Raw genomic sequence first — 17,232 nt, forward strand, 5'->3', positions numbered from 1 at the left:
CCCATCTTGTATAAAATAAGCAGATGCACTGCAGGGCCTCTGCAGCAAGTGCTCATTTACACTAGCTGGAGGTTGGCCAAACCCAAATTGGAAAGGGGTAGTTTGATAAGGACTGAGGCCCCCGGGGAGGAAGCTGAGATTATCCAACTGCCTCATGGAGGACCACTAATAGCATCTGAATGCAGTGGAGTATTCAGCTCCTTAGCTTCTCCTACGAGATAACAGTCCATCTAATCATAATCAGGCAGACTATTCCGGCTGTCAATTTTCTCATTCCCTTCGTGTATTTTTAGTGCCTGGATTTATATAAACAGCAGGAAATCACCAACGATAAGATCTGTTCATTTTTTAAAGTATTTGTCAATCCACTGAAAAAAGTGTAAACTAATTTCACATGCTGTTTGTGCCTTTCTCCCAAGGCCAGGAAAGCTGATTTATTCTTCCTTTTTTAAGGCACATAAAAGGAACCATTTGGCTACGCATTCCTCCTTCCTGCTCTCCCTTGGCACCTGCAGAAACCAAGCGTGCAGCCAATTCCCCACTGAAAAAGCAAAGAATTCCAGAGCAAATGTTTTGCCAATCCAGACTTCATTCTAACCAGAATCAGTCCATGCTGAAACACAGCCTTCTACACTTCTGGGCTCAGCATTTGCTGAATGGCTACACAGCAGCACGATCCCATGACCTGGAAGAAAATGCTGAAAGTTTTCATGTGAAAACGTTCCACGGCTGCTTTCAGGCTGCTCTCAGCGAATTAACGTGACTGACGCTGCGCTTTCCCTCCCGAGCACGGCAGCAGCGCTTTTGCGTAGCAGAGCGGTATCTTCAAGAGATTAACCGCTTTCTGCACTGATCTACAGAAGAGTCTTGGCACTGTCTCCGTTACGCAGACCTGCTGCCTGCACTAACGTCTGCGATCCCTGGGAAGAGCTCGCACAGCTCCGGTTTCTGCTAACCGCCCGCTTCCTCCACCTCGTGCCTGTCAAAGCCCGAGCTCGGAAACCTCGGCCGGGAGATCTGCCGGGCGGCACGCGACGAGGGACGGCAGCTAACGGGATCCACCCCGCACCGGAGTGACCCGGGACTGCCCCAGCCCGGCGCAGAGCGGTTGCTCTTCACCCGCCGTGCAGGCTACTGAGGGGCTGGGGTAGCTACGCAGCGTACCCAGACTTCTGGGGAAAGAAATACGTTAACGAGGCCCTATGTATCTGCCCGTGCAGCTTTCTTTATATTTACATTTTTTTGCCTCTAGACACGGCTCAGTGTTCACTGCGTGGAACATATCACAGGATCTGAGTAGAAGGTGGATTTTAAGGCTAAATGAATTTGGCAGAGAAATATGTTTGGCGTAATAGCTAACAAACTTTTTTTTTTTTTTTTTTTTTTTTTTTTTTTTACTTTGAGATGAGGAGTCCACTTTTTGTATTGTTAAAACAAGACCACAGACTGTTTATCTTTAAAATACAGATAGAGGTATTTTAATTTAAATATATTCTCTCCTGTTGGAGAAGCAGGATTCTAACTCCAGGTGCTTCATGCTGCAAAGAACATAATTTTTTTACAACCCTTTAAAAGAGCTAAACCCCCCTCTCTGGGGCCGTGGTTGCACACCGCGACCGCCAGTGATGGATCCCATCGAAGAGGTCCCCACCTGAGCTGGGTGCTCCTGCCTCCCCCAGAAGCGACTGCCCTCTCGGGTGCACCAAGCCTGCTCTTGGCGTGCCTGTGCTCTAAACCAAACTTGCGAAATTATTTGGGGTAATAAAAGCTTGCGATAAAATAGTTAGTTCTAAAAACAAGGATCACTTTAGAGCAAGTCCTATATAAATCAGGACAGTAACCTATGGCCAAGGGGACAAAGGGCCTCTTGAATTAGCAAGGCTGCTGACAAATTAGCACAGAAGCATAGCATCAATGGCAAGAAAATATGTCTGTTTAGGGCTGCCCTGAGCTGGGAAGAAGGGTGAGAGAAAAGAAAAAGAAAATGGCACAGGGGCGGGTGGGAACCGCTTTGCTGCTGCAGAAGTCATACAGCACTTCTGCAGACAGTATAAGACTCAAACAAATTCAAAGAATAAGATTCAAAGCATGAGTTTCAAACAAATATACACACGCCACAAAAAGGTGAAAAAGACCAAGCCAGGGAAATGTTTTTTTGTGTCACTGGTTAAACTCGGTATTCTACGCCAAGCACAGAGACGATCAGTCACTCGGGAAAACACAAACAGCAGGTAAGATTCAAAGCCAAAGGCCTGGCTTAAAACCGCCTTGTGTGAGGGGAGGTTTCTCCCTGGACCTAACCCTGCGACTCACCTTCTCCCAGGGTCTGCTTCAGCAAGTCGTGTTTAGCCTGGAGCTTGGTGATAAGGTTACTGCCGTTCAAATACTCCTTAAATTTCTGGAATTAAAAATGAAACAAACAAAGTTAGGACTCCTGGCAAAAACAGTTCGTAACTGATGCACGCTTCTGCCCGGGGGCTGCTGGCGGGGCTCTGGCAGGCTCGGACAAACCCGGCTTCAGCGGCCCAGCGGGACGGAGCCGAGCAGCCCGCTCACGCGACAGCCCCGTCGGTCTCGCCGGCCCGGTCTCCTCGGGGTTGCACCCTGCGCCTGGGGACGCAAGGAGCTCCAGAGGAAAGAGCCCCAAAAAAGCCTGCTTTTGTCAGGCTTCTGGGAAGGGCCTGAACGAGCAGAGGTTTTCCTTCGCTCACAGGCACGCGGCCTCTGTGCAAACGAGCGAGGAAGCAGGGAGAATTCCCAGTGCACGAGATCTTCCCAGCTCAGACGATCGGATGCTTTACGCACTGAATGACAGCCACCGTGCAGCATAGCTTCTCGTTTTATTGTGAGATTGGTTTACACCCAGTAACACTCAAGAGCAAATAATTTTACAGATGTGAGGAGTAAGGAAGAGAGAGGTGGGAAATGAAAATCAGTGAATGAGAAAGATCACAAATACTTGCAAAAAGCATTAAAAAAAATATCCAACACAATGCAGAATCAAAACTGCAATGCTTTTTTTTTCCTGTTTTCTTTTTCCTGAATTGAAACAACAACAGTGTTACAGAGAAATTAGAAACTTTTCTATGCAAATCTGAGTACCACAAGATGCTACTAACTTTAGCCTAGTTACCCAATTAACCATGTTTAAACGAGGGGTACTTCTACTGAATTGATGTCTTCTTGGTTGTATGTCAAGTATTTTAACAGAAAACCTAAAGATCTGCACAGAAGTAAAGTACGAGCCCAAGGCTGCAGGGGACACACAACAATCTCCATCTACTCGGTCACGCACACAACAGAGAGGTGTTACACAGCCCGGCTACGGCAGCCTCCTGCAACACCCTACACGAGGTGCGAACGACTGTTTAATTCATCCCCAGAGTCAAGGGCAGACTACATCTGTGTAGGCCAGAAGAGGAAGGTTGGACTGATAGTTCAAAATAGTAAAGTCCTTCAGGAACAGCCACCAAACGGTGACAAACTCCAAGCCCGGCTGGGCTCTGCTGCCCAGCTGTGAGCTACTCCTACTGATTTCTTTAAGTTTTGGGTCACAACTGGTTTCTACAGTTGTTCCTTCCAAAATAATAGCAGAAAAGATTGCCATTCCCCATGCATTGCCATGCCACTGAGAAATGCAAATCTTGGAATTGGAGACAAATACTTAAAGAAACTCAGTTGGTTCTTGCTCTTCACTAATGAGCATTTAAATTGGGACTCAGTCCTAGAAATTAATGCTCTGTCCCCCATACCGCATGAGAGGAGACTCACTGTAAAATAGAACATTTCCGTTTCCTGCTGGTTGGCTCTCCTCTTGGCAATGTTTATTTTGCTCATGTAGGTCTCTGAAGCAGCTGATTTGACCGACTCAGTGGAGCGGCTATGCTGGAAGGCATCTGAAACATCAAAGTCTTCCACCGTCAGCATGTCTTGCAAAGTCTGCATCGTAGCATCCAGAGTTTTTCGTACCTATCAGACACAGAAGGCAGCGTGGTTTGAAGGCGGTCTGGTCAACGGCGTCTTGAGCCACCACGGTTGGCCAACAAGCAGCTCGCGAGCAGCGGGCTTGCTCCTGCGGCAACTGCGGCAACAGGAGCGCCCGGCGCTGCCGGCGGAAGGGCTCCGACCCAGAGCAGAGCAGCCGCAACAGGGAACGCTCGGCGTCTCGGGTAAAGCCACGCGGCCGAGGGGAAGGGAGCGCAGGCAGCAGGCGCGGACCTGCTTCCTTACCTCTTCGTTCTCTATCTTGAGGGTGGCCAGCCGAGACTGCAGCTGGTGGTACCGCATCAGCAGTTCGGTCTGCACAGGCTGCTGGGCGCTCACTTGGCACACCTGAGACAGCAGTGGCACCAGAAGGAGACAGGAGGGAACGCAGCGGGTCACACATCGACCAGACACACACAGTTAAAACCCTAAATAGCTCCTTCCAGCACCCAGAAGCTCCTCACAGGCTCTAGAGGGGCTGGGTGGCCCCGTTCCTAATCAGCCGTGCCCTGTGTCTGGGCCAGCACAAAGCGTTTTCTACCCAGCATTTTAAAGCTGCACCCTGAAGTCTTTCAATTACAGCAGGTAAAACAAAGTTCCAGTTCTACAAATCTGCTGGGCAGTTCAGCTGAGGATCAAATCACAGGCTGCCTCATTGGGAGAGATACTGAGGAAGAGGCGGACTAAAAGGAGGAGCCTTAATGAGCCAAGTGTCTCATTAAGAAAGGAAACATGAACAGCAGCATGTGAAGACAGAGCAAAGGGACAAGGAATCAGAAATAATTTAACGATTATGCTTAAGCACGAGAGGCAGCCAGCCGAGACCTGGCTCTGAGGAACGTCTCCCGTCCGTGAGCACAGTACCTCGTCCCCCATGTGGGGCTGGAATTCGAACTTCAGAGGCGGGCAGAAGACCTGGTTGCACATGTCCATGATCGTGTGCTTGTCGCTTCGTGCGTCTAAGTTGTCCACAGCGTTCTCGATGATGTCCAGGCCCTCGTGACGTGAGGTTTCTAGGTTATACTCAGCAGACAGGTATGTCCTGAAGGTTCGGGCTAGACTGGCGTGGAATCCCAGATCACAGCACTGAGAAATACCAGAGAAAGGTCAGCATTAAATACACGTATCACACACATATTAACCTTTGTTCTGGAGGGTCACGTGTATATTGAACCCCCCTGAAAAGCATTACATGGCCCAGTGAAACATCACCCCCATTGTACTGGGGTGTATTTAACAGGGATCTTCTCAGACAAGAGAGCAGGAAAATAATCACCCAAAGCCCTCTGTCCTTCCCGGCGAGCTGCTCAGCTCAGACGCGGGGCCGGCGTGACCGCGGGTTGTCCCAGGGCAACCCCCGCCCGCTCCCAGGGCCTCCCAGCAAAGCGGCGGCCGCAGGGCTGTTCTGCTGGTCGTTCCCAGCGCTCCCCTCCTCACCCTGCGAACGTTCCCGCGAGGGCTTTTTACGCACAGAAACCATTTCCCAAAATTATCAGACACGGCTGAATGCTAAAGCAAGGCGGCACTGAAAGACGCCCTGCCAGCTCCGGGCGCGAACCCCTCTATCCGCGCCGGGAAGCCGCCTTCCTCTCCCAGGACAGAGCAGCTCCCATGCACAACTGACCACTCTCACCTTCGCCTTGGGGAAAAGGGTAAAACTCGCAGCTGATCGCTGCCAAAATACTGTACGTTAGACAAAAGCCTGGTTTTAAACTCTCTTTTCGATATAATTGAGGTTGGCATGTTAAGCACAGCAACAGCACGGGGATTTGCTGCTGTGAGCGCTTAATCACAGCCGAGCAAAGAGCAGCTCTTGGCCGCTCCCTTCCCAGTCCCCAAAGGAGCGTGGGCCACCGCGCAGAGCCCCGCGGCTCGGGCCCCGCGGCTGCCGCTGCGAAGAGCGTGGCAAGGACGGGCGCCAAAGCAGCGCCCGGGGCGCGGAGGCCAGCGACGTCCTTCCGCGGGGACAGCTGGGGACACGCGGGAGGGACGGGAGGGCTGGAAGCAAGAGGAGGGCGATGCATCGCGTCCGGAGCTGCGAGCACGCTGCAGCGAAGGAGGGCCTGCGACCCACGGCCAGCGACGCCGGGGACGGGAGGGAGGGCCGAGGTTCCCGACGCAGGACAAAGTTGCATAATTATGGCTTCGTCTATTTTTAGGAGTTTCATAATCATCCGTCCCCAGCATGCTTATGCGATGCTGCTGTAATCTGAATGAACCAAAACACAGACCGACTTTCCCAGAGCTACAGCACTCCCTGTTCCGAGCTGCCAGTTCAAAGCACCTTTCCCAGCTCTACAGGATCTGCAGAAATTAATCACAATGTAGAAACGCATAAAAAGTGACTCTGCATCAAAACATTACTGTTGATAAACTTGAAGTGAAATACGAAAACTCGGTTGCTGCCACAAAAAACTCCAGCCGAAAAAGCCATCTCACCCGTCCTGCTGATCCGAAGAGACAACCCTCAGTTCAGATCAAGTCAGGGAGGTATTTGTTCTGGTCTGTGATAAAATAAGCAGCAGCAGCATGATGAGCCGGTTTCCACTCTCGGATACACTCTGCCTGCCCTGCTCTCGTCTTTTAAAGCAGCCAAAACCGTATGTGCAGTAACGAGGATTTCTGCATGAGCAGCCAAACGGTCCTAGGCCTCATCTATCCTGCTTCCATGTAGCTTCTGCCCTTATTAGCTGAAAAGAGCTGGTATACGGCCTGCTTCAGAAAGCATCGAGCAGCGTGCAAAAGTAAATCTTGGAGAACTGGGGAAAATTTCCACGCACCGGAGCGGGGTACCGACCGGAGAGGGGTCTGCTCCCCCGTGGCAACCGGCTCGTCACAGCTCTGCGCTCTCAAAAAAGGATTCCCCGAGTTTTCCAAAATACCTCCAAAACAGCGTCGTGGTCGTCCCCCCATCCCTTGAAAACTGTCGCTACTTGGCTAGAAAAACGTAACACCAGGAGAAAACACCTGCCTACGTCCAAGGGAGGGAAATTTCCAAAGCGTCCAAAACTGGCAGAGTTACTGCAAAGGAAAATCACCGAAAGCCACCGAATCTGCAGAGAGATGGCTCAGGAACACGTGAGGACTCCCCGCTGTTTTGACCGCTGAATTCACGCCAAAGCCAGCAGCTTCTGCAACGCCCAGGCCGCCGCTGAGCTCCACCACCACCGTCCCACGGCCCGCGAGGCCTCGGGGATCAGCACCACTCCACACGCTGCTGCCGGGAAAGACGGACAGAGCACGGACTTCCGAAAGATCCTCAAAGAAACGCGCAAAGGAGAAGGCAGACCTCAAACTCCTGCTCCAGAACAAGTGGCATTTTCTCACCCCTCTCATCCCTTTGATGGGGAATAAACGAGAACCACAAACAGCAACGCCCAGCGCTCTGCAGCGCCTTTCACCTGCAGAGCTCAAAGCTCTCCGCACGTTAACTCACTAGGTCTCCCAACACCCCTGGCAAGGGGTGGAAACGTCACCGTTTTCAACCGGAGAAATAAGCCGGGACCCAGGAGGCTTTGGCCGAAGGGCCGCAGAGCCGGCTGCTCCCAGCCGCGTCCCCGTCCCGCCGCTCCTCTGCTCGGCGTCGACGCCGGAGGACGGGGACGGACCGGCCGGGCGCAGCAGACCCTTCCCAGCCGCCGAGCGCCGGTCCCACCCCTCCGTCCTCCCCGCGGGGGGCTCGGAGGGCTTCCAGGGGCCGCACCGCTTCCCAGTGCTCAGATCCTACCGCCTGGGCAGCCCCGGGAGGGGTTCGAATCCCACCTCCAGCTATGTTACGTATTTGTACGGTTCCCTCTCCTCTCGCCCTCGTTACCATAGTGTGCAAATACCCCATCGCCTTTAAAATACTCATTCTCCCAACGCAGCCACGAGGCGAGAAAGTGCCATTACTCCCATTTCAGACGCAGCGGTGGAAAAAGACAGAAACTAGATGGTTTGCCCAAAGCCATAGGGAAGCCTGGCGAGAAGCAGGGAACCCAACGCGCGTCTCCAGTCCTGGATAAGCATCTTAACCATCCTCCCCCGGACGACCACAACTAGGCGACTAAATGAGAGCCAGACTTTCCCAGGGACTCGGCGGCTCCCGACGGCACGGCCTGCTTTCCGCGCTCCACGGCAGCGCTTTCGAAAACCGGGCCGGGATGGCTCAAAGCGGTGGGGCCATAACCAAACTCACCACTGATCACAACGGAGAAATGCAAACTGCACTAACACGGGCAAAGAAGTAAAGTTTTAAGAACAAACGGACTTTCAGCAGGTAGAAATTGCATGAGCCTGAACCACTTTGCAAGCGGACAGTGACCTTAAGGCGTTTGCAGCCGGCGCGCGAGGAGCCGCTGCTGCAGGCCGGGCAGAAACCCCCGCGCAGCCCTGCTGCTGCCTGCGCCCTCTCCGCACATCTGGGCACCTTAACCGCAGCTTCACCTGATGCATCAAACAGGTTGCTTCAAGCAAAACGAACGAGACATTGTCTTCACAAAAGAAAGAGTGACAGCACTTAAGGAAGGTGACGGGGCTTTTTTGGCTGAACCTGATGCAATTCATTATGAATTCTACAGTTTTATAGAAATGCTGCAGAAATATATATAACCAAGGCTAAAGCACTACAGGATTCAGGAGAAAATGAAATGCTTTCTAAGTTACTGATTCATCTATCTCAATTTTTTCATCTGTTAAATAATTGAAAGATATTTAACCTGCCTGTTGCAAAACATAAAATAGCGTTTATCGAGATAATATCTGCATTTGGCCATCATAACGCTGGGTACTATGTAAGTGCCTCAGCTCATACCTGAAAGTGTTTTCAGACCATCGGAGGAATGTTGAAAGAGAACAGAAACTGTTACTGTTTGCATTTATTTTTCTGGAGAACATTTATTCATCATGTATTTAATGCAGAAAACAAAACAGTAGCATCTCTGCAGCCTACAGTTACCGCCTTGCCCTTAAAGCAAAGCAGAGCATCGAAACAAAGCAGTTACCAAAGGTATGCTGGTCCAGAGACGACAAACGCTTGTCAAGAAACACTCGACCACAAGAAACAGGTTTTGCGTGCTGTAAATGGACCCAGACAGCAAAGGAAATTAAACTGCACCAGGAGAAGGCAGAGAGCCCTGAGACGCATCAGCAGCCACAAATAATTGCTCAGAAACGATGAGAAGGAGCAAACAAGCAACCGGGCTGTCGCTCTCGGATGAACGTTATCCCTGATGTTGGCTGGCCAGCGTGATATGAAGAGGGAGCGGGCGATCGCGGCGTGATGTGCGTAACCGCACGCGGAGCAGAGCAGGGTTTCAGGCATCGGGGATGGCCAAGCAGGGTCGCCAGGGCCAGGAAACAGCTCGAGGGGCTCACGCGTGCTCCTCGGCCCCGCGGAGAGCCCAGGCGAGGGCCGGGCAGTCTGCTGCGAGCGCAGTCCCCGAAACCGTGCCGGTGCCTCCCGCACACGAGCAGGGGGCCGAAGACCCCCGAACCGGCTCAAACGCAGGCGACCGGAGCACGCGGAGGAGCGCTGCGGGATGCCGCACGTCGAGCTGCCCGGCTGCGGGCACCCGGCAAAATCCCTGCCAGCACAACCAGAGGTAGAGCTGGGCGCTCCCGGGGACCCCAAAGCGCAGGGGCACTTCCCCTTCGGCTCGTGTCCGGACATCGGGAACGCTTTGGCATCGCAAGGGAACGGCTGCCCACGGCGAGGGTGGGAGCGGCATCCCTGCTGCAGCTCAGGGCTTGACCACAGCGGATTCCCGCTAAGATCTCGCATGTTTCTGACATATATCAAAACTGCTCCCGTCACCGCAATAGGATACGCAAGCTGCCCCTACACGTTAGGCAGCACTTGCAGATTTTCGTGGCTCGCGGCTGAGGAGGAGGAAGCCCGTGCCGCGCCGCCGGGTAGGTGCGACGGATACGCTACCAGCCAGCTTTCCGCTGCAGCTCACGGACAAGTGTGTTTTTCTAAACTGTTTCATGTCCCCAGATATCAGCCACGTCCTGACTTGTGATGCTCAATATTTATCATAAACCTCTTCCAGAGGAACAAACGCTTGGTCCTTCCAGTTTACCGTGTCACCTGATGCAGCGACCGAGACAGAAACTTCAGAGGAAACTAAATTTAAAAAAAAAAAATTGAATAACCAATTTATTTTTAACCAAATACGGAACAACATGTGTGTACGGTAGGGAGCAGGGGAAGGGGAGGATCCTTCCTGACCCTTGCAGCAATCAGCCCATGCCCTGAAGCATGAGATTTGATTACTGCTAATCAAAGGTTGCTTAACTACAAATATTACCAAGCCTAAAATCATGTCGTCCTTTTCAAAATCCAGCTACAGTTAATTAACTCTATGGTCCCCGGAGTAGGTTTTTTTCTGGAGGATTTTTAACCTACATTTTATTTTGTTCCTTAATCTCTGTATAGCACTCCCGAACCTATGCATATTTTCTTAGGGCTTTTCTGTATGTGTCTGTTGGGGTTTTTGGGGTGTGGGTGTGTGTTTGGGGTTTTTTTGTTTTGTTTTCTTTTTTTAAGATGAATTAATCGGTAAATTCATCTCCTAAAGGACTGTAGGACCTTGAGGCTATTCTTCCAAGCTACTGGGAAAAGCAGCAGGAACTGCCAAGAAGGAATGCTTTTTTTCTGAAGGAAAGTACTGTTGCTTTTCTGCCCCAAGCAAACAAGGTCTATCAGACCAAGATCGATCGTGCTCTTCATGCAATACAATCTACAGACTGTGTGACACTTCTGAGCCAAAACTATCAGCAATGTGCTTAATTAACGTAGCAAGCCTGCTCCAATGCCTGTGGTGTCCAAGCAAGGAAGAAACTATTTACTGGGTGCAATCTTTGGCAAAAACGTGGTTTTGCCATATTATTAAACCAGGACTGGCAAAATTTGAGAGATCTGTATTGGTTGGGTATTTTTTTAGTTTAACACAGCGCTCTAAGAGCAGCTTAGTAAAAACTGTAGATTAGAGCATCGTGGTATCATGAGTTGCAGCTCCCACCGACAAAGGAGCGGCTGTTACTAACAACCTACATACAAGAACCTCTAGAGACGCCAGGGAAAGCTGACTGAACCAGGGTACTGTTATACGAAAAAAACGGCATCAAATTTCTGAAAAGCAGCAAACAAATGCATTCCTTTCCCCACCTTTCTTCATCCACACAAGCTCTGTGCTGAAAGAGATCATACCAATCTAATCCTTTTTTTTCTTCTATTTATTCTGTGAAAATGAATGCAGCTCTTAATGGCATAGATAGCCCCGGCTGCATCGCTCTCGTCTACACTGATAACCTGTGCGTTGACCGGGCACTTCACGCTCCAGGGCGGCTGCTCCCAGCTGCCTAAAATCCCGGGCACGTTTTGCCGCGCTGCTGAAACGCAAAGGTAGCTCTGCAGCTACAACAGCTGGAGCCTGGCGTTCTCGACCCCGACTTGCAGCATCACAGGAGAGCGGCCGCCCCGCAGCGAGCCCTTTGCCCGCGGTGCGCATCGCGGACTCTTGGCATCCTTCGCTTCAGCCTCCCGGAGCCGAGCGCTTGCACCCGGGTGGCTGCGCGGCATCTCCACTCCCTCCCCTCCCAGCTCCCTGCAAAGCTCCGCAGTGACGGCACTTCCTGAAAAGGCGGATTTGCTCTTTCCCAGGGACTTTGCTCCCGGGCGGGAGGCGGACGGGCCCGGGCGGCTGGCGGCAGCACCGGGAAGCTGAGCAGCAGCACAGCAGCTGCACCGAGCCCCCGAGAGGGACTAACTCCTGCCGATGGAAGCTGTTTGTTCTGCTTATTGCCGTACTGCTGGCTTTATCTGCAATGCCCCGACGCCAGACCTTAGCCAGAGCTGTACCGTAGAAGGAGCGGGAGCACAGGCGCTCCTAACTCGGGGCTGGTTCTGCGCCGCGGTCGCTGCTCCGCGCGACGGTGCTGGAAGGCTGCGCTCCGCGAGGGCTTCCCGGGAGAAAACCCACCTGGCTCTGTTCGCTGGCAGGGGTCCGACACCTGGCAGAAAGCCCACGCAAAGGACAACGGAGCAGGAGGAACTTCTGCGCTTTGTGGATCTGGGAGGCTTTTTATGTAGGAAAAATTGCTTCAAATAACAGTACGAATCCCCCAGAAAGAGCCTCTCCGCTTGTACAAATCAGTGTCTCTCCATTAAAGCCAACCGAGCCATGCTGAGCTGTCCAGAGGAATGGGAGGGAGACAACATCCCCGTGCAATCACATGCGGAAAACACGGCACAAGAAGTCAAGCTTCTGCCCAGCTTCGGCTTTGCAAGCACAAATATGCCCAGGCAATTAACTGCAGATGGAAACGAGGACGATTTGAGCTGTAAAAGATGCCTAAAAATAGATCCTAATAAAACGGCCTGTGGCATCACCACTTTTGTTGTGGGGTTTTTTTGTTTTGTTTTGTTTTTAAACAAAGCAGTCTAGCCCAGGTACACGAAATACAGCAGTGATGTCTAAAACCCAATTACAGCCCGGTGGCTGCTCTCTGCCAAGCGGGCCATCACCACGGCCTGGGACTGAGTTACTCTACTCAGCTCCCTTTTTTCCTCATTTTCTTTCCTTTATTTATTTATTTTTATTTTTTAACAGACATACATCTTCTGTTTCTCCTCCTGGCTTCTACTCTCTTGACTTTTCTGCAAGACCTGCAACATTACTGTGATAAAACTAATCCACTTGAAGGAGACTTTTAGCACTACGATTTCAATCGTTGCTTCTGTCTCCTTTACTTGTTTCTCTTAGATGTGGCAACACACCAACCCCTGCAGCAGCAAGCTGCCGTCTCAAAGCCATTTAAAGGAGGCTGAGCGAGTCCGAAGCCATTTAAAGGAGGCTGAGAGAGTCCGAAGCCATTTAAAGGAGGCTGAGAGAGTCCGAAGCCATTTAAAGGAGGCTGAGTGAGTCTGGTGGATCAGCAAGCATGCATCAACGCTCTGAGTGCTGCATTTCACCCTGCTAAATTCAGTGGTATCTTTCATCTGGCCACTTCAAAAGGTTTTACAGCTATTTCGCGCACAGCTCCAGGGGGGCAGACGAGCAGCATTATCTCCATTTTACATACATGGCCAAGGAGATGAGCTTGCTCACACGGCGAGTTAATGACAGAAATGAGAGAGGAACCAGGCGTTTTCCTAGGAACACGTCTCTCTGGAGGGAAGGGGCATGACGGTGTACTCCAAACCCGAGCCTGACCTGGTCCCTGCGTTCCTCTCTCCCCTTCCAAGGGACAGGAACGTCACGGAGACGGAAGCAGGGAGGATGCGCTCTGTGCCGCTGCACGGCCGCGTCGGTGGCGTTTCACATTCCTCCTTAAACCAGAGGCCCCAGGAGAGCTCTCCACCTTCTCCCAGGGCAGCTGAGACCTCGTTTCTCACCAGAGCGGGAGATGAGGAGAAAGGCTTTGGTAAAATACACTGCATCTGTACAGGAGTCCATTCAAACAAACTGCTCTCCTTTTGGGGAGGGGGAGGTTTAAAATTAGGACACCCAATACGGCTCACGCATCCACAGCAATATTTTGTTTTCTTTGGCGAACAGAATATGTAATTAGGGAAATTTAGCTGCACAGCATTGAAGATGCTTTAGTTCAAGTCCCCTGAAGGGATTTCTGGAGCGAGGAAGAAAAGCCATCTGCTGACTCCAGTGGAAGTGTCAGCGAGGAAATAAAGTTGGGAGGGATAATACAAACAGCCAGCGCTACACTGGAACTCGGCAGCTCTCCAGGAAACCAAAGTCTCGAGTACTTCGAGAAAATAAGTCACTCTCTTAAAAACAAACAAACAAAAAAACAACCAAAAAACCCCCTCCACAAAGCAGAAAACAAAAACCAGAAACCCCCGGGACAAACCAATAAGATGTTGCCATATCTTTCTGTTCAAATGGTTCCAATTTCAAGTTATTGTGTTTTTTTTTAATATGGCTAAGCATGTCTTAAATAATAGAGAGAACAGAAAGGACATACTAAGTATATACTTTATCTGATCTAAAAATCCTGACATCCTTAAGGGTTTTGCATCTGACTTATTTTAATTAACACTTGGATCAATAAATGTACGTTAGTGGGTAAATAGAGAGAAACATCAAAGCACATGTTTAAATTATGCATTCAGGTAATGATGAAGCCAGAACAAAAACTTGACACTTATAGATTGGAGTTATTTATGTGATCATTGAAGCAACTTAAGCAGAAAGAAATTCTGCATAGTGCGATCTGTAACACTGTGCAGACACCTCTTAAAGGAAGAGATGGAAATCCCATCTCCTGAATCATTTAAAAGCAGCTCACCGGAGTCACTAATACACACACGGGTTCAGTTCCTACCATCACTACAAAACCTGCTTCCAGCAGTCACTGCCCTGAGGCGATTTAATGCAATGAACACTTAGGATAAAAATCAGCAAGTGCCTTCCCTCGCCAAGAAAGCACTTCCACACGTGCTGGACCGCCAGCACGTGCTTAGCTACCAAAGTCAAGGAGAGGGAAGCACCACGCAGAGGTGATGGAAACCGCACGCAGAAAAATTTTCTGCTTTCAGCCACAAAAGTGAGGAGGCACCTGACCCTCATGAGAGTTTATCTATTTCAAATACAGAATAATCGATGGGACAGGAGGTAGCTTTTGGATCACCTGGCTTGTCCCAAGGCAAATTCTATGCCAAATGCCTTGGACTTTGGAAAGCTCCAGCTGCAGGAAATCACAGTGTGTTGCAGCCATAGTAAGATGAAGCCATCGCTTTACGATGAAGGAAAACGCCATTTCTCCATGGTTCTGAAGCCAAAACCAATATGCATTGAAAACAAAATATTAACCTGCTTATGAAATGACATGAAAGAGGCAGAAAATATTCAAATAATTTCTCATTTGTAAATTTATACGAGATGTCCTGAACCACAAAGCGGGGAGGCTGAATCCAAATCTGGACTCCTGTGCTTATGTACTCGTGAAGGTATGTTTGTGTCGGTTCAGGCTGGCTCATAACCTTCATTTACAATGAAAAACTCCATTTTTCCCCAGATACTGATGAAAGAAGAAATTTATATGTAGCATAAATATGAATTCTTTTGCTGTTCATGTGGCCACCATAAAATTCAGCGAAGGCCAACTCCCATGGAGTGGCAGCTCCAGTTCTGCCATGCACACCTGTAACAGCTGAAGGGAGAGTAAAATCCGTGTGGGCGGCTGGGAAAAAAAAGCAACACAGGAAAAAAGAAATCCACGCTAACAATACACTGAACTGGAGCTTGAAAATGTATTTTAAAGTCCCAACAAATCCCCCTTCATTACCATCACATGTGCATAAGAGTGCATCAAAGGACCAAACCATGCCGACGATTCAGCTGTGCACTTGTCAGGACACACACACACACACACAGAGCACTTACGTCGATGAGGTCGGAGACATCGTGGATGTAGTATTTACTGACAGCCGCGTTGGTGGCTGCCAGGTTCAGCAGGTAGTCATTCCTGGCTTTAGTACACTTCAGCTTGTTTTCAGAATATTTGGCTTGTCTCTGAAAAAGCAAAACAGAGTGTCAGAGCCCAAAGAGGACGCTCCTTTCACAGCTGCTCTTGCTGCAGGGCCCCAGAGCACCCTGGAGCCTGGGTGTGACATGTTAATTAGTAATACTTGGTATCAGGCACAAAAGCAGGTACCTCTGCCAGGATGGAGGAGAATCCATCTGAACATCTGTGCTTCATTCAGCCCATGCACAACAAGCGCGTCCTGCTCAGCTGTGCCCAGTATGTACAGAGCACAGCTGCCGTCCTTTTATCTGCTCATAGATTCATAGAGGTTTTGGCATCGATCACAATTATTGGGCCAAATTTCCCTCCCAGATATGCTGACATACATCTGGATTTACTCCAGATTTATGCAGCTGTATCAAAGTGGAATCTGGCCCAGAGGCTCGAGCTACAAATTTTAGAACAGGATCCAGAACTGAAAACTGCACAAATGCAGATGTGCTTGGATCCGGGGCATTTGTTCAGGAAGATCGCTAGTCTAAAGGCTCAGCGCAAAAAATTAACCCTTCAAAGAGGCTTTCTGACAGACAATATTCCAGTACTGGGTGAACACGCATGCAAACAGATGTTTCCTTTCTGGGGAAGCTGTTGATCGTTCTCAGAAATTAAGAGAAGAAAAAAAATTAACAGAAGAGTTGAACAATTTTGGAGCTGCTGAGAACCAGGGGGATTTGCTGAAGCTGGGACGGAGTTAAGTGTTTTGACTAGGGAAGCCAACCGAATGCTGCTCTTCACCTCCCAGGCCAGTTTGTGGAGGAAGGCACATGGGTTTTTTGGTTTTTTATATATCCAGCCCCCCGCCAAGTCTCCGACTGAACGAATCCCAGGACAGCTATCGTTCACTGTTAAAAGCACCGTTTCTAGCAATAAAATGTGAAACATCAAGTACGGTCCATGAGCAACCACAACCCGCTGCAGCAGTGTCGTCTGTCTGGACGACGGGGCGTTACCGGGCCGAGTTAGACGTTAGAAACGACTGCAGGAAAGCAAAAAGGTCTGGAGCCAAAATGTTTTGCCACTTAGGGAGCCTTCGGGCAGCACCCCTGACTCCAGCCTGGCTTCCACCATCCTTTTCCTCTTCCTTCCTTCCTTCCTTCCCACTCACCCACCTTTTCCTTCATCTTCTCAATCTTCTTGACGGAGCTCCGCCGCTGAGGCCTGTCCTCGTGCCGCAGCAGGTTCACGCTGATGTCCCCCGACTTGTTGAACTGTTTTTCTTCCTGCTTCTCTGCCTCTTTCAGCTTGCTCTCGGCGCTGATGCTTTCTGCATGATACATGTGGTAAGTTTTCATCACCTAAGGAAACAGGAATTTGTGAGTCTCTTCTGCAAACACGAGAAGCACCAGTATTGGGGCATGAGGCCAAAATGATGGCTGTAAACAGCGTGGGGCAGAGCCTCAGCTGCGCCAAGGCTGTTTGAGGCCACTATGGCGTTTATAAGGAACATCATGGTGGGAAGAAAAAGCCCCTAAAATTAACCCTAGCACTAGTCCTACTTCCAGAAGGTATAGACCTGGCATAAGAAGTTATTCCCTGCTCAGTGGACAGGCCAGGACATGCCTTCCAGCACTTACCTGCTATTCCCATTGCACTATTTCTCCTACCACGGAGAAATGGGAAATAACTTAGTGCTTTGCAGCTGGGACAGGCAGACGGGCTTCTCCATGACCGAGCCCGTGGAGAGCCCAAAATCAATCTTAAGTCACTTTTGACCCAACC

At 50.3% G+C, this 17,232-nt stretch overlaps 1 protein-coding gene across 4 annotated transcripts in view; it reads right to left on the reverse strand.

Moving 5' to 3' along the window:
- Positions 1-17,232, reverse strand: part of SRGAP3 (SLIT-ROBO Rho GTPase activating protein 3) — a 137,750-nt gene that overhangs the window by 22,024 nt on the left and 98,494 nt on the right. For all 4 annotated transcript variants that reach the window (XM_064519249.1, XM_064519247.1, XM_064519248.1 and 1 more), the window contains exons 5-10: positions 16,623-16,808; positions 15,372-15,500; positions 4,849-5,070; positions 4,231-4,332; positions 3,772-3,969; positions 2,314-2,398 (exon numbers count right to left, since the gene is read on the reverse strand). In XM_064519249.1, coding sequence (XP_064375319.1) covers positions 2,314-2,398; positions 3,772-3,969; positions 4,231-4,332; positions 4,849-5,070; positions 15,372-15,500; positions 16,623-16,808 — 922 coding nt within the window. The remainder of the gene's footprint in view (positions 1-2,313; positions 2,399-3,771; positions 3,970-4,230; positions 4,333-4,848; positions 5,071-15,371; positions 15,501-16,622; positions 16,809-17,232) is intronic.

Source organism: Dromaius novaehollandiae, chromosome 12 (genome assembly GCF_036370855.1).
Source record: "Dromaius novaehollandiae isolate bDroNov1 chromosome 12, bDroNov1.hap1, whole genome shotgun sequence".
Classification (NCBI taxonomy): Eukaryota; Metazoa; Chordata; class Aves; order Casuariiformes; family Dromaiidae; genus Dromaius; species Dromaius novaehollandiae.